Genomic DNA, 20,030 nt, shown 5'->3' on the forward strand with positions numbered 1-20,030 from the left:
TATCACAAACCCTAAAACAAACCCTAATGCAACACCCTAATCGTAATGCTAATGCTATTGGGAACACTAAATGGTCTCTGCCGATCGCCTGCCCTGCATTTCGTGCCAAGGTGTGGTTTGTTGAGGTTAATGATATACATTTCGGTAGTCGATGGACACTTGCACCCGTGTATGTACACAGAAGTTCACCAATAGGATTGTCTTTTCCTCCATAGGTCGTGATGGACACCGGGATATAACTGACCATATCCTGTAAATTGTCTTATCATCTATCATATTCCAATGACTTTCCGTAGACTATACCATGCCTAGCCCTTAAATGAACCTCATCTCGATGTCTATCCAAGACACTCATCCTCCTTCAACACCCGCTTCGAAACCAGCGGACTCCCCTTCAGAATCGTCTCGAAATCATGGGCATCAAGACAAGCCTGTCTCGAGTTCAGGACAGAAGTCTCCGCCCGCGCAAAGCTATCTCGTTCATACGCAGCAACCGACGATTGAAGAGTCTCCAGCGTACAAGACCTATATACCTCACCATTAGCACACCACCTCATCCATAGGCATAGAAGTATAATCAGAGCAGGTATGTAAAAAAGAAGCCCATACTCCACAGCCCTAAAATTAACCCTCTTAACCAAATCCTGCACATCCACAATCGCATTATTCGCCCCTTCACCCCTAACTGTATATCCGTTGTTAGCACAAACCCACTGGCCTACCACACCTCATCCCTCCACAAAAAAAAAAAAAAGAAAAGAAAAGGAAAACAAACACATAGTCATGGTATGCGCCGAATCCCCTACAAGCACAACCCGAGGATGCTCCCTCGACTTCTCGGGCGCGAAAATCCAATCCGCGACCCGAATCGACACTACCTCTGTCGTATCGGGGACCTGGTGGATCAAAGACTTGAAGGGATCGGCCCAGTTCTCTGTTAGGGATTTCATCAGGGCGATGCGCTCTGCGTTTGAAGCTGGGACATCGATGGCCTTTGATTCGGCCCAAGAGACGATGAGTTGGCAGTGGTATTTGTTTGTGCTGTCGGAGAAGTTATTGGGTGTGTCGAGGACTATATTCCTTTCTGGTTAGTATGTTGGGATGCTTGATGGGGAGAGGGGACAGGTACAGCTGAAGAAGAGATAGACGTTGGTGTCCGGGTGAGCGCCCTGGAAGATGAAAGGGTCGATATTCTGGGCGCCGTGCATCTCATCCGGGGAGTAGAGGGCTGTTGCGCCGAGGAGCTGGACGGGCAAGGTGTTCATTTCGTGATCGTTTGGGTAAAGGATTTGGCGCGTGAGAGAGCGCGATCCGTCACAGCTGAGAAGGATACGGCCTGTATATGAGGAGCCATCTTCGAAATGGGCCGTAATGGCGTCGGGGGAGGATTCGATGTCCTTGAGAGATTTGTTCCACTGTTGTGTATGACTGGTTACGATTTGTTGGCACGGTGAGTTGGGAACGTCTCACCTGGACTTCGATCCCCGTCGTCAACAACTGGCGCAGTCTCACCCGACTCACGCGGATTCGTTCCGCCGCAGGGACACTATATAGCGCTTCGCCGGACTTCAGATCGAAGAATTGGTACCGGCCGGTATCGCCGCGCGCTGCAGCTTCTTTGTTCACGTATGTCTCGGGGAGTCGGGCGACTAGCTCAGCTGGTAGTAATTGTCGCAATGCCGGTAGTGCCCAGTGTAGGGTAAGGCCCCATCCGCCGCTCCGTGCATCGACTGCCGGGTCGCGCTCGAAGATCTGGAATGGAACGCCTGAGGTTTTGAGATACTGGGCTAGGATCAGGCCGCTGATGCCGGCGCCGATGATGAGCACGGAGGGTTGTTCGTCGGCCATTGTTGAGGGATGTTCTTTTATCAATCAAGTGCAGGCAAAGTGGGATATTCCACTGATACTTTTTTTTTTTCCTTTTCTTTTTCTTAATTTACTAGTTGGTGGGGAGGGAGGGGGAGGGGATAGATTGGTCTCGTTGGATGGTGCGATATGGACATACAAGGTGGGCCCCTCTTTTTTTTTGAAGAAGGCAGATCCTGGCCTATAGTAGATTTCTCCGGGCCATAGTGCTATTGGGGGGTAATATCGCGAGAGTTTAATGAAGATTTGAGTTATATCCCCGGGTTGTGGATTGGCTGGAGACATGGAGGTTAAATTGACCGTCTCCACCACGTTAAGATAATTAAGCAACCCTAGATAACCCAATGGGTTCACCAACGCTGATTCCTTGCCATCATTGGTGAATCCTCGTATTCTGGTCGTCTGATGGATTCTTGAGGATCTCGCGAATCCCCTCCCGTGTGACCTTGAGTGTGGCACTCCACGGATACACTCGGAGTCAATCAATATCGGCTCACTTTGACACATATTCCAGCATCAGACCGACTAGCGCTTACGCACGGAGAAAGAAACTCTCTTCCTCCAAGACCTAGCTCTCTCTACATGCTAAATATAAGCCAAATGAAATAAAGAAACTAAATTAACCTCTTCTAAACTCTGGACGCCTTCCGCTCCAACGAAACCCGCAACTCCACAGTCATCTCAATTCCCCCATGACCAGGTCGCCCATCCAACATCAACTCCTCACTAGGTGAGCGCCTCAGATGCACCGGCGCCGACGCAGGCAATCGCAGCTGAGATCGCGGATCCTTCCATGACTCCAATGTGTATCTCCATTGGCTCTCGTACGGATTACTATTAGATCGGGAATCTCGCACTAGGCCCTTAAGTAGTGGAGTCAAGTAGGGGATACAAGTGATAATATTCTAGAAGCTTGTTAGCCCAGTAATTGGTCATAATTTGCGGTTGCGTCTGCGTTTGCGTCTGCGTTTGCGATTGCTTCTTTCCCTTCCCTTTTTCTTTTTTTGTGAGGGTCCTTGGTAGATCCCTCTAGATGAATTACAGTACTTACGCCCACATTAAACTCGATAGTCCCCCAGAGGACCAGCGCAGTGGAATTCCCGTCTCCGTAGGCCACGCGGTGAATCTGTGTTAATCGCATGATCGAGCAAATAGTCGTGAAGAGGCCCAGGAGGAAGAGACACACGACGCCGGCTTTCTGGGCCGGTTTGATCTTGAGTCGGAGGAGGAGTGGGATCGGCAGGAAGATAACAGCGATGTCGCAGATGATGGTGAAGATGGCGAGGCCGTAGAAGTTGTCGCCGATGGGAAGGCAGGTGCCTGTGATATTCGTGCGCCAAGCGAGTTCGACCTGATGTTCTGTTAGTACTAGTGATTCCTCTTGGTCAGGATCAGGGGGCTTACCGGGCGACAGTTGAAGATCAGAGTGCAGGCCCCGGCGATATGGCCGAGGGTGGAGATGATGACTACGGTCCAAATGAGGCTGCGGTAGAGAGACATGGATGTTTTGGAGAGCAAGCGGAGGTAGCTAAGACAGAGGGAGGCTTTAAAGCCGGCGATTCCGACCTGGTAGAAGGGACGGCCGGCGTAGTTGAGCTGGTCACTGTTAGATTGTGAGTTGTGACAGTGCATGGGTCTAATTCTACTGTTCAATACCTTTTTGTATGTTGGGAGGTTTTCTTTCGGGCGCAGGTTGAGTGGAAGTCCCAGACCGTATTTGCTTTCTGCGGATGTGAGTTCCTCGTCTGGATTCTAAGGTAGTGACTTACGGGCGATACATAGCGCGCTATAGATGACGCTAAAGAGCTGAGATGGATTAGAGTCGCCTTCTTCGATTCTCCGCTTCCTCGATAAAGAATGTCACTCACCATGCTCATCCCCATCACATAATCTGCAGCGCCCAGCCGACGAGCATGAATCCGAAGCCCGAGACGCAGGGAGACAGTGATGACCATCAGCAGGGTTAGACTAAGACAGACGCCCAGAATCTCGCGATATTGAGACTGGGCTTCGACATCGGGAGAGGCATGGTACACCCAGCCCATAGTTTATCCAAAGCATAGGAAAGTCGCCAGATAGATGCAAACGAGACCTAAGGAAGACCAAAGACGCCCGAATTGATATTTTTAAACGCCAGATGCCTCCTGCATGATGATCTGTATCCTAACACAAATAGTTACGCCTCTTTTCGCTATTATTATTACTTCAGCCAACCTCTTCCAGCCATCATTCCAGAGCAAGGGTGTGAGACATTTGGCGTAACCTCGTGTAGTCGTCTGGAATGGGCATTCGAGCGGGATAAAAAGCAAACAAATAGAATTCATTTAAATTGCAACCAATCCTTCCAAAAATTAACCATAATTAAACTACTCGGACAAGCAGAGCTTGTTTAGCAAAAGAGAAAAATCTCCACCACGCCACCGCACACTAAAGCAGCAGTCCCTTTAGGGCAAGAGGCAAGCAACCAACCATCTAGAAATGGGGAGAATTATCATTTTCTTCAAACTATAGCTAAGTCAAATAAATGAAATTAAACTTCAAATAGAGTTCTCGTGTCGGAGATTTTTTAGCTGGCAACTCCTGGCTTTTCTTTTCTTCTTCGTGTCCCGCCTGCGCCCTTTCTTCCTTACCCTTTTTTTGCTGTCACTGCGTGGAATGTTTGTTACCTAGTCTTGTGCTCTGTGAACATCTCTTTTCTTTTCTTTTCTTTTCTTTTTGTTGGAACCCAACCCCTCAGGCTCTACATGGGCAAGAAACACTCCGATGCCGTGGCGCACGCCATCCCTGCGAACCGAATCGACGATGCTGCTGAGTATCTGAACGGGCATGCCGGTGCAGCAGACGCCCAGGGGGTGGACATGGGCGCGCTCCGGCGCAAGATCGACTGCCGCATTATCCCGTTCATGTTCTGCTGCTACGTGCTGCAATTCCTCGACAAAGTGATGCTCAACGTACGTGAGCCCCGCTTAACCCTAACACGGGGACTAGACGTGACTAAACACAATCTAAGGGTGTAGTATGCGGCCGTGATGGGATTAAAGAACGATCTCAATCTAGTAGGCAATGATTTCTCGAATACCGCGACATGGTTCTTTATTGCGTATCTGATCGCCGAGGTTCCGAATGGTACATATCCTACCTATTCCCTGTCCTCATATAATCCCATACATAAACTGAGCCACTGATATGTGTGTGAACAAAAGTATACTTGCTTCAAAAGATCCCCGCCGCAAAATGGCTCGGCATTAACGTTACTCTCTGGGGCATCGCGGCAGCAGCCTCCGCCGGCGCCCATGACTACCGCAGTTTACTAGTAGCTCGGATCTTCTTGGGGCTGTTTGAAGCTACCATCGGGCCCTCATTAATGCTCCTGAGCAGCCAGTTCTATACACGCAGCGAACAAGCGCCGCGATTCACGTTCTGGTACGTCGGACTTGGCGTGGCGCAGATCCTCGGAGGGATTATTTCCTTCGCGTTCCAGCAGGTGCACAACTCGTTCGCTGGGTGGCGGATTATGTTCCTTGTTCTGGGACTAATCACGTCGCTTGTGGGGGGGTTGACGATGCTTTTCATTCCTGATACGCCGATGAAGGCGCGGTGGTTGAGCGAAGGCGAGAAGGTTGCGCTGTTGCGACATGTCAGTGTCAATCAGACGGGGGTGTGGAGCAGTCGGGTGGACGTGAGGCAGATTTGGGAGGCGGTTTGGGACGTGCAGTTATGGCTTCTGACGCTAACTACAATATGCGTAGGTACTTTTAGCTGATTCATTGCGGAAAAGAAGCTAATCCAAGGATTATTATACATTGATAGACATCCGTGTCCTCGGGCGTGGTCACGACGTACTCCGCAACCCTAATCAACGGCTTTGGCTTCACGCCGCCGCACTCGGCTCTGCTGAACACGCCTTCGGGAATCATAAGTATCTTCTTCACGCTGGCTGTCGGGATTGGCATTCGCAAGACTTCCCACCGCTGGGCCTGGTTCATCTTCTGCACTATCCCTGGAATCGTCGGTGGGGCGCTCATTGCGTTCTTACCGAAGCATGATAAGGCCGGGGTCCTGATTGGCATTTACCTCGTCAATGCTATCGTCGCGACCCTTCCTATTCTGTATCAGTGGACGATGGCCAATTGTGCAGGACACACGAAGCGCGCGTTCGCCAGTGCATTGGTGGCTGGGTCGTTCTCGGTAGGCAATATTATCGGACCGCAGACGTTCCAGGCGAGAGATGCGCCCGGATATCGGCCAGCGAAGATCGCCGTGTTGGCGACGCAGGCCGCCGCGGGGGCGTTGACGTTTGTGCTGTTCTTGTATTATGTGTGGGAGAATCGTAGAAGGGCACAGGCAGCGGGCGAGGGCGAAGGCGAGGTTATTGATGAGACGAAGTGGGCAGGGTTGACCGATAGGGAGAACCGATGGTTTCGTTATGTTTATTAGGATTCTCTCTTAAGGGAGGACTCTTGGTTGGAATGTCAATAAGATAGTGGATGTATATAGAAGGTTCCGGTATTTGCCTCGATCCATTTTGATATTGAAAAGTAATAAAACATCAGACTCATGAACTCATGGAAGGTGCTTTTTCATTAAAACGTAGTAGATGTCGAGCGCCCAACATCGCAACGCGCTCAAGGATTCGAAAAATATATGTTACATGAGAAGGTCCCAAACACATTAAGCAAGAGCAAAAGGAGATGGTCTAATAAAGTCCCTCAATCAAGTAGATGGCTCCGAAGACCAAGAAAGCGACGGCGCCGCCAAGAGTCACTGTCATCACGTTAGCCAATGTTTCCAAAACCAAAGCAGGAGCGCATGTACTTACCGACACGCATACTGACACGACCTGCAATGGCACTTCCTCCAATCACAGCCGCCGCAGTGCAAAGGCCGTGTCCAGAGATCGCACCGACCGTCACCCACCAATAATCTTGTCCCGCAGCCATGGCGATGGTCGCGATCTGACTGCGGTCACCCCACTCTCCGAGGAACGTCATGACGAATGTCTGCACCCACGCGGGGCTGAGAAGGAGCGAGAAGAGATTGTTCATGCCAGAGAGGATGCTATCTAACTGACGGCCCCGCGACGGGGAAGACCCCCGAGATGAGGAAGAGGACAGGCTCTCGGGCGGGGAAGGTAGACGGTTGCTCGCCGAACGAGACTTGCCGCGTCCGGCACGGCCAGCCTCTAGAGAATGGGGGGTCACCGAAGAGCGACGTCGACTCTTGCGGAGTTGTTCCTGTTCCTTTTCTTCCAATTCCATCTCCACTTCCTTCATTTCCTCGCCAACACCTTCGTCAGGCGACATCTCCCGGCCCTCCTTGAGCAGTTTCAGTCCAAAGACGAAAAAGAGGCCAGCAGCCAGTAACTTGGTCAGCGACTTGGGAATCAGAGTGGGCACAGCATGTCCAAGAATGGCAGAAAGCACAGTCATGACAAACAGCGCGGCGAAGGCGGCGGAGAAGACGAGGAGACGTGGGTGCCGCATGGCCATCAAAGCTGCCACCAAGAAAGTCTTGTCACCAATTTCGGAAACCACGATCATGGTAAACGAGACGATGAGCGAGTGCAGTACATCCACAGGCTCTTCGGGCGTGGCGGAGGTTTTGCCGGTAGAACCCGTGGGAGGATTGAGGCCGAGGGGGTCTTCTTTCACAGGAGCTGGGGATTTGGGATGAGGGATGTCGTGAGGCTTTTCCGGCAAATCGGCGGGCTTCTAGAATTCAGATTAGCTATTATGCAGACGCTAGTCAAGAGCTGATTGATTATACCTCGAGGACGCCCAGATTGGAATCGGAGGCTTTCCCTTCCTTGTCCTCCGACGAAGGAACCTTCTTTTGTTCACTATGAGGCAAAGGAGGAGCCTCCTTAGGGCTACCCGGTACTTTCTCTCCTGATTGTTGGCTGCCCTTGAGCTTCTCCGACACTCCGCCCTCTGTTCCACGCGTGCCCTCTTTCGGGCCGGTGCGATTAGGGTCATCCATAACCCCATCGTTCGAGTGGGGAATACGCTTTCCATCTGGACCGACCTGATCCGCTGACTTGGTGTCTGTTCTTTCCTCCGATGTTCTGGCGGTGCCTGTCTTCTTGCGATCGCGTTCCGCATTGGTCTCGACCCAAGGACCGGCGTGGGGCCGGCCGTCCTTGCCATCCACCGGGGCGTCCAGTGTCCCTTTAGGAGAGACCTTGGGAGCAGCAAGTCCGTCTACGGCGGAATTTGCGGTTGCGGCATCGCGCTCAGCAACGGTCGGGTTGAGCGCAGTGGAGGGAACCGGGGCGATGTCCCCTAAGGCTGTCGCAATGGCGGGTAGGAGGAAGAGAAGAAACGACGAGGAGAAGCGCTGGACCTTCATGATAAAAATGCGGGGGGTTTCAATCTCAAGGGAATTATGATTTGGTCAACATTCACAGGCTCAAGCCCATGAAGGGGCAATAAGTCGATTGATTCTATGACGGACGGCGGTCTATAGATGAGATCGTAAGCGGGTTATTGTTCTGACGGGAAGATCGTAAAAGACGAGAAATTCTAAAACGAAGGAGCGACAAAGAAAGAGAGATCACGAAAGAAAAGAAAAGAGGAACGAAGAGAAGGGAAGACGCAACGTAACGTAAGAGAATCCGGATCAATTAATTGTAAGGATTCCTTCCGTTATGGCCGCAAAGGGGCTCCACATCACGTGGTAGGGCTGGTTGCGGATGAGGGTTAGATCACGTGATATTACGTCCCCAATGCAAAGCAGGCAAACAACATTCCCCACATTCGGCAGCCAGGCACATGATTCCACATGACCTAAATCTTTCTACATCTACTGGCTACTGGTATCAGTCATGAAAATGCAGGGGAAAGCAAAGGGATAAAAGAGGAAAAGAAGAGACATGAAACGGTTGATCGGCAACAACACTCGTCATGGTCTTCTTAGCTTCATCTAGTTTCTCACTATTTTTATCCTGCCAAGAGGGCCCACCCCACCGTATGACACGTCGTTCCTCGCTCATTAGGATACTGGTTAATATCATGGTATAAGGGGGAATGGGTTGCGTCTCTGTCACTCTTTGCGACATGGATATGTATCATAAACCAGCGGACTTAAGGGAAATTTCAAAACGTTGTTGACATTTTTGGCCTACATCAGCAAGACAGGAAGCATAATTGGGTGTGCGGAATGCTGACGCTCGTTCAGTCACTATCTCAACACTTTGATGATGGATAACGGTATACGGAAACATTTTCAAGGTCGTGTGGGTGAAGATGCCGAGAGTAGGTAATATTAACATCAATTGTTTCGCTACAACAGCTTATTCCCATACAGGGACAATTGAAGCTCGTCTGAATCTACCTCTCCAACATGCATACTCTAATGCAGTGCGTGTCTAGGGTTTTAGCCACCTGCATTCTATATAGGTTAAAGTATTTTGTCATCCCAAAGAAAAGTTCGGTTAGTATTGGTCATAGAAAGGGGGGGGGGAAGCCTAATTCATTTCATATATACACTGCTATCAACCATCCCCTGAGCGCCCCCTCCAGAAACTCGATAAATCACCAGTCCTTGCTATGGCTATAACTAGAAAGTCTAAGAGCAGTTGCTTCCGCCGTAGATGAAAGTTCCATCGGAGTTCTCGCAGCCACAAGTGCCATCCTTAGGGCTCTTGATGCAGGTAGTTCCGACACCGGATGACTCTCCGTTGTCACTGTGCGCAGAGCTCGATCAGTATGCCATTCCATATATAATGCATACACATATGCATGTGTGGCCCCATAGCAGTGTAGCACTTACTTCCAGAAGAAGGTCCAGCAATCGTCGTCCGATTTCGTCATCTCAGCATCCGTTGGCGCAGTGCAGGTGTATGCCTTACATGTTCCATAGGGGGCACCGTGGGAGGAGTCGTACTGGTGGTCGGTCTCGAAGACGGCGAAGGTTTGCGCCTCTGTCACTAACATTAGTATTCTGTAAGAAGCGGTAAATGAGCAAGAAAGACAAAGGGAGGAAACTACTGGAGGTTCTCGTGTTGTAGGCGCACTCAGCAGCCTGGATGGCAGTGGAAGTCTTTGCAGCTATTTACTTTGTGAGTACGATGAAAGTTTTTGGGGTGGACAATAACACATACGACTGCAGTTGACAGTGCCGGGGCACTTGCCCTTGGTGTTCGAGGAGGCTGGGTCAAGGGTGGCGGCCGCCAGAGAGGCGCCGAAGATAAGAGCAACAAATGATGTAGCGGAGACCATATTGAAAGTTTGCTATTAGAGTGTGCTACTGAAAGAACAAATACAAGAGAGAACTTCCGGCGCTTTTTATATCTGGAATACATGGGATGCTTGGACGGAGTACTGTAGCTATTTGATTCAAGTAAGTCACGATGAAACTACGGGGTAGACTGTTTCATGAGAGTGGATCATACCGATCGTTCTAGAATTGGGCTAATCCCGAAGGTCACCCGGAAGATTAGAGTCAGGAGAGCTTGATTTAATTAAAGAAGATCCACTTGGTTCTAGCTATGAGATTAGACGTACGGAGTACGGGGTGTGGCACTGTAGTCAGGCTACACCAGTGCAGACGTAATCAGAGATCGACGCAGCCTGAATAGACTCGGTTTACCGTTCAATCGATTTTATTGAATAGAAAACCGACAGGTCCCAGAATCTCGTAAGTGTTTGCCTATCTGGAGCGGACGTTTGTAAAGATAGTCTCGTGGATTCGCGTGATGAGCACCGTTTTGGATATGCCGTAACCCTTAATCCATCTCCCCATAGTATCGAACTACCCAATGGCTGATATCTAAACTATCCTTAATAAACGGTTAAACCCACTAAATAGGAGGTCGTCCTGCAAGATATGTTTCACATGTGGGGGTTGCTAGTGATTTTTGGGAATGTTATTGGCGGCGCACGGAGACGTCAGCCCACAGCGGCCATGGTTGGACCGTTACTCTAGGAGCTGACTCGTAAGCGGGTATCAAACATGACGAGAGTGTATAAAGCCAGTGAGTCTAGGTTGACATTGGTCAGGAGTGAGGTACTGTGGCTGCGTGATCCTGTTCCATCTTCGGGGATGGAAGGGCGAGTGAATAAACGAGGTACTGAAAACTGGCAGTTGATAATTCTATCCATCGAGCATATTATTTACTTCTTGAGCCTCTAGTATCATAACAGTAATTTCTTTTACTTAAAGAAATTTGGATAGAATATCCCTTCACATCTTTTTATTCAACTGAGACGGTGAAGGGTACTACCCGAGATTTAGGCAGAAGTGAGGTTGTTAAGAATATAAAATCTATCTTGTACGTTCATCAGCCTCATTTCCTCTGTCTCATGAGCCCAGTATCAACTAAATTATCAGTGATTCAAAGAGCCTATTTATACCGTGCTCTACCACACATCTACTGTTCGATTGTACTAATTGACAACTGAACGTGTCAACCAATAAAGGTAGCAGTAGTGTTGAATGTGATGATAATCTAACAGCGAATGGCTTCATGGGTCTGCCGCAAAGAAGATTTCGTGTTAAGTTCAAGCTGTGATAATTAGGCAGGGATATCTCGCTCAAAAAAATATATCTTCTCTGAGGGAAATAGCGACAGAATCACTTCGTGTTGGAAACATTGGCGAAAATAGTTTTTCTTATCATCTGGTTATGAGAACATAGCGCTCTTCCTTCTCACCCAATTTCTTGACGACGTTTATATGCACCTGTTTGTCGGGATCGTAGGTGGAACAATGAAAAACCAACTTCATCGGTTTGGCATCCTCCAACAATTTGGTGGTCCTAGGGGAGGCTCGAACTCTGAGTTATCAAGGCAATCTAAAACACAGCAGTACCATATATAGCAGTTTCTCCCCTTTCAGGGTTAAGTGTTTATTTAATTTATAGAACGCAAGATTGTAATATCTACACTGTTATTATCCTTGATTTTTTTTAATGATATATATGGGCTAAGCCTTTAAAGCCTTGCTGGCTAAGTACAGATGGTTGTCTGTGTTGTGTCAAGTAGCCTCCTCTGGAGACTTGGGAATGGCAGATTGTGAGACTGTGATTGTGATACCGAGGAGAGATGGAGTCATGCGATGTTTTTATGTCTTTATAGAGACACCCCGCGGCCAAGGCCTTTCAGAGGAAGAGGCTATAAGCTACACAGAAACGCCTACGGGCCGCCTTTTAGGGGTAATTGTGTATACTGCGTGTAGGCTATGAAAGTGGGGCTTGAAGCTTTTGCTCCGATGATGGCCAGAGTAGTTAGGAGCCCTCGTTGGTTAAAGTGTGATGTTCCCGAGTCAGCTCTTCAGCTACCAGGTTCACTTCAATCACGATGTCACCGGGGGCTCACTTGTCAGTAGCGCCATGCAACTTCGTTATATGATACCCCTAGCTTCCCAAGATGGCGTCCAACTATACTCTTCGTCATGCTTAGAGCGAGCCTGAGTCATGCCGTGTACTTAATCTTCCTGGAGGCTCTGCCAATCCAATCTTTAGCAGGCCATGTATTGGGGACCATCTGATTTACGATAATGAAGGTTTTCTGAGTGTTAAGATTTTCTGCCTCATTTTATGCCACAATCTCATATACCGTGTTGGTTCTGCTAGACCTTGATAGACCTCTTTCAGCTGATCCTGGCATCTCGATTCGAACATTTCGATTGAACGTAAATATCCCCGGCCACTATCCTCGTTTTCGTTGGCTATGTACTCGTCGAAATTGTGATAGATGGGAAAAATTGGTACTTCAGGAAACACAACTCCCAACAAGCAGCCTTAACAAGAGGGAAGAAGACACATTGTGGGATACAAGCCATAGCGGACGAAGGATCGGTCCTCAAGCCTAACCGCAAACCTCTCAGCCGCCTGCCTTGGTTGCCTTGACTAAAAGGGTCTCTAATTTTCACCTGCCAAGGAGATCCCCTGGATGATATTCCGTAGCCTCTCCAAGGGTTATCATCTCTCAATCATAGAATCTGACGCCAAGCTGATGAGCTTTCTAAGGTAGCCTTTGGGGAAACATAGAAGGCTAGTGACCATTTAAGTATCAACCCACATGATAAATCCAGAGTGGTGCCTGGGAAAGATAGCAGGTCACGCCAACGACTGGGAGAAAAGCACGAGCAGTCACATTCCCAGGAGTTGATAGAATGCGAGAGGCAAATTGATCGCTGGAGGACGACATTAGAGGCGAACAATGAGAGTTCTGCAGAATCGTTCCCTGCCTTTGATGGCCTATACCTACGGTGGCTGTTCAATGGCATGCACTTGTTAGACCACTGCCAATGCATGTAAGGTGACTCAGAAATCAGACTGTGGTCTGGGCTATAGAATGTCCTTAGACACCGCGACCCCCAGCCGAGAAACAAAACCTGGAAAAGCTTTTGGCCCCCAGGTTACTAAATGCTGAGTGGGTCCTACTAGTAACTCCACAATGCATCCCAACAACAGGAAGTGTACGGAGTAGGCTGAGCAGTGTTATTCAGAAGTATTGTCCGATTAGAGATTCTACGCGAAACTAGTAGGATTTAGCTCCCGGCTTTCCCGTGCGGATTCAGCCCCTGACATAGGTGGCGTGGCAAGGCGCTCTGTGAAATATGCTGTGATAGCAGCTATTGGGAGATCATGGACCATATAGAAGGGCCCTTATCCCATTGGCACGGTATGATAGCTAGTAGAAGGCAAATCTCTGAGAGGGTAGGGTGTTCTGGAAGAGTTTAGTATACACAAAATAGATAGGCATGGATAGTCACAACTCAAGATCGAGTATCTCTCAACCAACCCAATTCGGGCCTGTGCGGAAAGGGTCAAGCTTTGATGCCATGCACCAGATATACGCCTTAGCGTACTTCGTAGAGTGGTATGATATAATCCCCATCGATATAGGATGCTGATTTGTCCGTTGTTATATTTGGGCCCGGCCGAGGTGATTCGGCTGTCGGTTACATTTCTTCCGCCACTAGTGCAATATCTTTCTAAATCGTAAAAATTTGTAGGAAATAGCTCGCATGTTGATTGCTTTGAGAGATGTGATAGTAGCTGATAAAGAATAGAGGATATAGGGATAAAGATAGGGACAGATTGTGAAAGAAAGTGCCCCTTTCTTCGGACCTTGAGAGTCTGCGAGCGTACGGTGGGTCGATACCGGTGGCAGTGAGGCAAGTCTATGAACGAATTTAGTATTGATCGGAGCTTTTGACAAGAATGCTCTACAGTTCCATGTATCGGTCCAACGCGGCCTTGATGTAGCCCAATTGTTGGCCAGAGAGTTCTTCCTTTGTCTTGGTCAGTGACTGAGCACTGGGCCAAAGAATTGGATATCCTGCGTGGAGGCCAATTCCACTTGGGGGCGAGAAGCTCGGTTGTAAAGGCTTCGTGCAGATCTGCCTACTCTCCAATATGCTCCCTTTGGGGGCCATTTCGTTGGTGAAGGCGTTGGACTCCAGCCAAAGTCGTGCCCATCCATGGTAGAATAGTGCGACGAAAAGATATAAATACCCCGTGTAGCTCTCCCTTAACGAGCCATTCTGAAATATCAACAAGCCAAACAACTTTTCCTCAACCACCACAGTGCATCTTCAAAAAAATCTTATCCATCATGCGTCTTCACCAAGTCCTGATGTTCGGTGCTGGCCTCATCATGGGGGCTAATGCCTACGAATGTGAGTAAATAATCTATGCAGATTAATCTCGGGTGAGTTATTAACATACTCCTCAGTCACTGTCTACAACAACGTTTTCGACTGCAATGCCAATAAAGATTCCAAATACAAGATCTACGAGGGAAACGCAGACACTTGTATCGCCCTTGGCAAGGCCCCGCCTTCTGACGCTAAATGCTCTCTTTACACCGACGGCGGTTTTGCTGACCCTGCTGCCTGTGGTGATGATGGCTTCTACGGTGACTCTCTCTTCTTCAACTCCCTCAAAACCCAGGTTCTTGGATCCAACACCTGCTGGGAATGCGAGCTCTTCACCGACTGGAGCTGTGAGATTCCGGTGAACCTGCAGACCGATGACAAATGTCAAGCATACGGTGGACACGGCATCGGAGGTGTCAAATGCGTAAGTCCCAAAGTCCCCCGCTAATAATCTCTTCTCTAACGGTTTACTCTCTTTCAGGGCCCAGCCAAGAAGCTTGGCGGCTGCTAGATCTGGACACATTGTTAGAAATCTCGGTAAGGTTTTATGATGTGGCAGTTTGATATGATGTGTTCGATCGGATAGAACGCATGATGAGAATTTGTACAGTGTTGAATGGTAACTACGGTGGGCAAATTGAACTCAATCATTGTAACGATAACTTTTTCTATATCGAAAGTATACCTGCCCCAAGTGATGGCTCTTGAGTTCCAGATATACTCCTGTAGTGCTATAGTCTTGGACTTCGGTAACTCGAGGCGTTTCTAAGGAATCCTTCTTGGAATCCAATGGCGTAGTTTAACGGATAAATCTTATATTGCATTACATGTTTAATTTTTTACCACTAGACCTTTCTCCAAAATCTATTTCATACCTCTGAGAAATTGCATATCAGCTTGCCTACGTCTCTATATCTACATCTTGAGCTTAGTGCCCAGCCCTTTGCCTGACACTGGACAGTGCAGCGACTAGCACCTCGAATACACGAACCGATAACTCTTGCCAAAGCTCTATTATGCATTACTCAAATACCCTACTACCGGTTTATCTATCCAGCCTTGGCCCTTAGCCCTTGGCTACGGACAAAGCCTACGTAAAAACAAAACACAAGCACTGCCCGTGATGGCGATATAATACACGGTATCCCAAGTCCATTTTTGTAAGTTCACAGTCTCTGCACCTATTCTCCCTTTTCTAGCCATTCTTGCATCACGAGTCCCATCCTGCGCCTGTTTCCTCCATACCCCAGCAAACTTCCACTGTACGAAAGGCCCAACTAACGCAACAAGCTGCACAGCAACACAAATCGTGAACGCCGCACCAACACCAACCCCATTAACCATAGGCATAATAAAGCTCGTCCCACTAGCCGCAAACAAGCACCTAGCCAGATTAAGACCCGCACTTGCTACCGCACTCCTACCCGGAAAGATATCGACAAGATAAGTCATAATAACAGACTGCGTAGAAACAGCAGTCCACCCGGTGATAAAAAGTAGACGCGATGGGAACAGCAATATGCACATGATCGGGGTACTGGATGGTCCAACCGAAAAGAATAATCGAGGGACACTGCAAAAGCGAGAACAACGGTACGTGTCGCAGACGGGCCCGTGCAATCGAAAAGTCATCAAAGTCATCTTCACTGCGGGTGCCATCATTCGCTGCTTCAGCGCCAAGCGACGCCTCGTAACTCTGTTTCATGCGCTGATAATCGATATTTAGAATTTTACCCGTGACTAACGTGCAGATCGTGGATCCCACGCCGTTGGCGATAAATGTAAGGCCAATTTGGATTTCGCCGAGGCCATAGCGGTCATTGAAAATCGAGGACATGGCCGTGATGCTCATCTGCGAGACGGCGTAGTAGACGGCCAGGAAGAGGATGATGGGAGTTGCCTGCTTGGTTACGAGCATTCGGAGGGATTCTAGGATGTCGATATTCTTTCTCGCTGCAGGCTGTATTGCTCCGAGTCGTCGTCTTCTGATTTCCATCGGACCTTGGTTGATCTTTGATAGATATTGAGCGGGTATCTGGTCACTGGGTTTGATGGTTTCAGGCTTCCATTTGCGACTTTTGACCAAAGGGTTCTGGGGAGGAGAAGGGCAAGTAGGATGAGGAAGACCCCGCTGTAGATGGCTAAGCACCAAAAGACTGAATGCCATCCTAAGGACCAAGCCAAGGCACCTCCACTTATCGGTCCTGCAGCGACAGGAACGAGTAACCTGCTTGGAAGATACCCATATACCCTTCACGTTCCGCACGCGTGGTGATATCTCCGACAACACCAGATCCAATGGCGATTGTACTGGCACTACCTGTGCTCTGAAGGCATCTTAGAACAACAAGGGCGGCGTAGTTCTTGCGTAATGCGAGGCCAATACATGTGCACAGAAAGACAATGAATGAGTATATGTAAGCAATTCGACGGCCCTTTACGTCGGATACTGGACCCCAGAGACTCAGTGCTAAGCCCTGGATGATAAGGTATGAAGTAACTGTAAGATTAACCAGTTCCAGAGAAACGTTGAGGTCGTCCGCAATGGTTGGTAAGGCTGGGAAATAGATATTTGATGCGAAACCGGAAACTGTTTTCGATATTATTAGGCCTACTATATTTGGCTTTGTAATAGAAGAGCATACAAGTCGCGGCAGTTGAAACAATTGCAATGATTAGCCATCTCTGTCTCTTATCGAAGATGCTGTAACGTGCTTCTGGAGGGGCATCTGTTGGCGGTACCATTGCTGGAGTAGTGATTTGCCAATGGGCTCTGCAAGCTTCAGTAGATGGTGGCCACTTTTTAATTGACTACTTAATAGCAGCGATTGAAGTTAAACGAGTGACAGGTGTGAGTCCTAAATGGTGGGGATATATACGGACCATGATGTTACAGTGACAAGAGATCTTTGACTCCTTTCTCCGGACCTGAGGTCGGAATCCCGAGCGTGATTCTGGGATCTCAACTTGGGATCTCAACTCCGTTAGGGCAAAAACCTGCAGGTATATAGATAGACCAGTACACTATCCCCATCGACAGCTGTTCTTGGCTCCTTGGCAAAAACGCACTTGACTTCGTCTTTTCTTTGAATTATAGTCTGATTCACAAATCAACATGTCGTCTCCGGCACAGTCCACCGACAACCGCCTGAGCTTCGGTGATCACCACGCCATCCTCAATTTGGATAGGATATCAGTGCTTATCGGCGCCGTCAAAGACACGACCGAAGGACAGGCGCTCGTCTCGAACTATTCACGATGGAACGATGCAGTACACCAGAAGCCTCCCCGCCTGCTTACCATCTTTTCCACTCTGTCCTTCGCCAGTGACCAGCCCCAGGTCCAGGACAACACCCCGTTCGCCAGGTTAATCGCACCGTTCGGAACCTTCGAGAATGGTTCCCCAGAAGTACAGATTGACAGATTGTCTACGCTTTTATACTGATGAAAAGGATACTATAATACATAAGACCAGATGGTCCGCTACCATGGCCAACAGCCTGGAGCAGATACTGAGCGCGCGGAAGATTAATACAGTTGTTATTGTACATAAGCCTACGCTTTTTTGGCTTCACAGAGCTAACATAAATTTATAGCCTGGATTGGCCCTTTCCGGCGTTGTGATGAGCACTATTTATCGCTTGTTTGACTTGGACTATAACATTTACGTGATCAAGGACAACGTGTTGGACCAGCCAGTGGAGACATACTACAGCATTCTCCGGTGTCTTGTTCAACAAGCTTATACCTAAGATGAGCTTGAACTTGATCTCTCTCGATGAGTCTCTGCAGGCTCTGGAGCAGTCTTAAGGTTTATTTTGGTGCATAGTAGTCTCAACTCTTTACAATGCACAACCTCAACTCTGCCTTACATCAAAATGGAAAGTTTAGACATTGCCTCGAACACCAAGTATTCACAATAGTATTATAAATCATCCATAACTGCGTAAAACACAGTTCCAAACTCATCAATATTTTCTAGCCAGTCATCCACCATGGGGCGTCTTTTCGCGATCCCAAATTCACCCAAGTCGGCAGGCATTAGCTATAGTTCATCAATACTCAAACCCCCTTTCATCCATTGCGCCATGTCAGCATCATCCTCTCTTTTCCAGACATATCGAAATCTTGCCTGCCACAATAATACACTCGCCGGCGCTGGTAACCCTTGTATACCAGTGCCCAAGAAAGTAGACAATCACTTTTGGGCAGAAAGAACGCGATCAAACAGGTACATAACATAGAGCGTCCGCCGCTTAGCCTCCGTGACAATCCACTCCTCCCATCTTGGCCTGACTCGTCGCAGATCAGCTGCACACATAAGCCCCCAGTGGGACGAAGAGCAAGCAAGCTCCTGGAGGTTGGTCATTGCTCTGCGAAAGAAGTCACTGCGAGCTTGGCTAAGTCGGAAGAAAAGAACCAATGAGTATATCAGATATGCTTGGAATGCAGCAAACAAGGCTTCGTCATCATATCTGTCCCTGGATTCGTACAGGTTCGACATTTATTGCTGGAGGACGCTCGCAGTTGTATCTTCGCTTCCTGGTAGGGGGTAGGGGGTTTGAGCGGACCGAACGAGACTCAAGCAGCGTGGTGAACCTGCCGGTTGTGCTACCAGTTGCTTGGCACGAATGGACGGCAGGATACCACGACAATGAACCGCGACCCCTGCGTATGGTTTCAGGATGCGGAAGATAAAGACAGCGATCCCAGCTGGGTACTCCTTGACTGTCTGTCCGGGGACAGGCATATACGACCAGCGGTTGCTGATATCGTCTACGTCAATGGGACAGACCAATTCAAGGTTTGAAAAGTCAAGCTCTTCAAGTCCATCAGATTTGATGTACAGATAAGAGGCCCGTCATCATCTGAAGTCACGGATCTTAACAGAGTCGCATAGGGGATAGTTCCCGGGTTAACTCTCAAGACGTTGGGAGAATGACTATCTAGCAACCTTGGTCACCTGATCAGTCAATATTCCTTTACAAATCAATCACTCGCTCTATAGTTATGAGATATATATGCAAGGTGCCCATTCTGGCCTTCTCCAGACAGACGGTCGATCGTAGCCGAAACATTATCATAATAGTCACGCTGAGAGAGGAGAATCCTTATATTCCAGTACTTTATCATGACTCACTGAGGTCTCTGATAGCTAATCTTGTTACGGTCACGATGCATAAACGCTTGATTACTTCTACCACGCCCACAAAGATCGACTGTCAAACTATCCTCGGTGAGATCCTCTGTCTTATTGCTCTGCAGTACGGCAATGTGCTTGTGAATTCCCATCCCCACGTTGCGCAAGTGATCCACAACCATAGCTACTTTCGAGTTAAGCCGATGACCAGACTCCATTACATTGACCAACTCAAGCCAAGTTGCTCTTGCGTAGGAAGAAAATATAGAGTTCCTTGAGGTATACTTACTCTACATATACCAGGTGGGTCTGATTATTCTATTACTGGTGGCCCACCAACAACACCGTTGAACTCAAAGCTAACCGATCTAACGAATCAGATATAATCTCTATTGTTGGGCCTCGTCCTCTTTAATACA

The 20,030-nt window shown here is 48.6% G+C and overlaps 7 protein-coding genes across 7 annotated transcripts; 2 read left to right on the plus strand and 5 right to left on the minus strand.

Moving 5' to 3' along the window:
• Positions 1 to 60: 60 nt before the first annotated feature.
• Positions 61 to 1,964, minus strand: BDW43DRAFT_266433 (FAD-dependent oxidoreductase). The gene is made up of 5 exons (XM_032040870.1): positions 1,471 to 1,964; positions 1,130 to 1,415; positions 776 to 1,072; positions 610 to 685; positions 61 to 525 (listed from the first exon to the last, which is right to left on the minus strand). The coding sequence occupies exons 1-5, from the start codon at positions 1,846 to 1,848 to the stop codon at positions 339 to 341; spliced, it is 1,224 nt and encodes a 407-aa protein (XP_031903737.1). The 5' UTR covers positions 1,849 to 1,964; the 3' UTR covers positions 61 to 338.
• Positions 1,965 to 2,495: 531 nt separating this feature from the next.
• On the minus strand, positions 2,496 to 3,911 carry BDW43DRAFT_307915 (uncharacterized protein; the record flags this gene model as incomplete). Its single annotated transcript, XM_032046346.1, has 6 exons — positions 2,496 to 2,771; positions 2,918 to 3,217; positions 3,271 to 3,462; positions 3,523 to 3,590; positions 3,636 to 3,672; positions 3,735 to 3,911. The coding sequence occupies 6 exons, from the start codon at positions 3,909 to 3,911 to the stop codon at positions 2,496 to 2,498; spliced, it is 1,050 nt and encodes a 349-aa protein (XP_031903738.1).
• Positions 3,912 to 4,610: 699 nt separating this feature from the next.
• On the plus strand, positions 4,611 to 6,303 carry BDW43DRAFT_307916 (putative MFS transporter; the record flags this gene model as incomplete). The annotated part of the gene is made up of 4 exons (XM_032046347.1): positions 4,611 to 4,817; positions 4,884 to 4,992; positions 5,070 to 5,611; positions 5,677 to 6,303. 4 exons carry the CDS (start codon positions 4,611 to 4,613, stop codon positions 6,301 to 6,303), a joined length of 1,485 nt encoding a protein of 494 aa, XP_031903739.1.
• A 129-nt stretch (positions 6,304 to 6,432) lies between these two features.
• BDW43DRAFT_227805 (uncharacterized protein) lies at positions 6,433 to 8,300 on the minus strand. The gene is made up of 3 exons (XM_032039484.1): positions 7,633 to 8,300; positions 6,686 to 7,577; positions 6,433 to 6,630 (listed from the first exon to the last, which is right to left on the minus strand). Exons 1-3 carry the CDS (start codon positions 8,212 to 8,214, stop codon positions 6,563 to 6,565), a joined length of 1,542 nt encoding a protein of 513 aa, XP_031903740.1. The 5' UTR covers positions 8,215 to 8,300; the 3' UTR covers positions 6,433 to 6,562.
• A 1,132-nt stretch (positions 8,301 to 9,432) lies between these two features.
• Positions 9,433 to 10,085, minus strand: BDW43DRAFT_307918 (uncharacterized protein; the record flags this gene model as incomplete). The annotated part of the gene is made up of 4 exons (XM_032046348.1): positions 9,433 to 9,550; positions 9,637 to 9,787; positions 9,855 to 9,914; positions 9,968 to 10,085. 4 exons carry the CDS (start codon positions 10,083 to 10,085, stop codon positions 9,433 to 9,435), a joined length of 447 nt encoding a protein of 148 aa, XP_031903741.1.
• Positions 10,086 to 14,428: 4,343 nt separating this feature from the next.
• BDW43DRAFT_307919 (uncharacterized protein) lies at positions 14,429 to 14,982 on the plus strand (the record flags this gene model as incomplete). Its single annotated transcript, XM_032046349.1, has 3 exons — positions 14,429 to 14,492; positions 14,549 to 14,895; positions 14,953 to 14,982. 3 exons carry the CDS (start codon positions 14,429 to 14,431, stop codon positions 14,980 to 14,982), a joined length of 441 nt encoding a protein of 146 aa, XP_031903742.1.
• Positions 14,983 to 15,399: 417 nt separating this feature from the next.
• BDW43DRAFT_297925 (major facilitator superfamily domain-containing protein) lies at positions 15,400 to 19,829 on the minus strand (the record flags this gene model as incomplete). The annotated part of the gene is made up of 10 exons (XM_032044472.1): positions 15,400 to 15,482; positions 15,686 to 15,932; positions 15,997 to 16,431; positions 16,473 to 16,675; positions 16,714 to 17,061; positions 17,117 to 17,270; positions 18,415 to 18,516; positions 18,691 to 18,952; positions 19,043 to 19,292; positions 19,667 to 19,829. 10 exons carry the CDS (start codon positions 19,827 to 19,829, stop codon positions 15,400 to 15,402), a joined length of 2,247 nt encoding a protein of 748 aa, XP_031903743.1.
• Between the last annotated feature and the right edge of the window lie 201 nt (positions 19,830 to 20,030).

This window comes from Aspergillus alliaceus (genome assembly GCF_009176365.1).
Source record: "Aspergillus alliaceus strain CBS 536.65 unplaced genomic scaffold BDW43scaffold_7, whole genome shotgun sequence".
NCBI classification, from domain to species: domain Eukaryota; kingdom Fungi; phylum Ascomycota; class Eurotiomycetes; order Eurotiales; family Aspergillaceae; genus Aspergillus; species Aspergillus alliaceus.

Bases quoted from the DNA above. Each gene is read 5' to 3' on its own strand.
- BDW43DRAFT_266433 (XM_032040870.1), bottom strand. From the start codon at position 1,848: ATGGCCGACGAACAACCCTCCGTGCTCATCATCGGCGCCGGCATCAGC. The intron at 1,416-1,470 runs GTGAGACGTTCC...CATACACAACAG, and splicing joins CGACGGGGATCGAAGTCCAG to TGGAACAAATCTCTCAAGGA. The intron at 1,073-1,129 runs GTACCTGTCCCC...AAAGGAATATAG, and splicing joins CGTCTATCTCTTCTTCAGCT to TCCTCGACACACCCAATAAC.
- BDW43DRAFT_227805 (XM_032039484.1), bottom strand. From the start codon at position 8,214: ATGAAGGTCCAGCGCTTCTCCTCGTCGTTTCTTCTCTTCCTCCTACCC. The intron at 7,578-7,632 runs GTATAATCAATC...TCTGAATTCTAG, and splicing joins CCAATCTGGGCGTCCTCGAG to AAGCCCGCCGATTTGCCGGA. The intron at 6,631-6,685 runs GTAAGTACATGC...ACGTGATGACAG, and splicing joins TCGTGTCAGTATGCGTGTCG to TGACTCTTGGCGGCGCCGTC.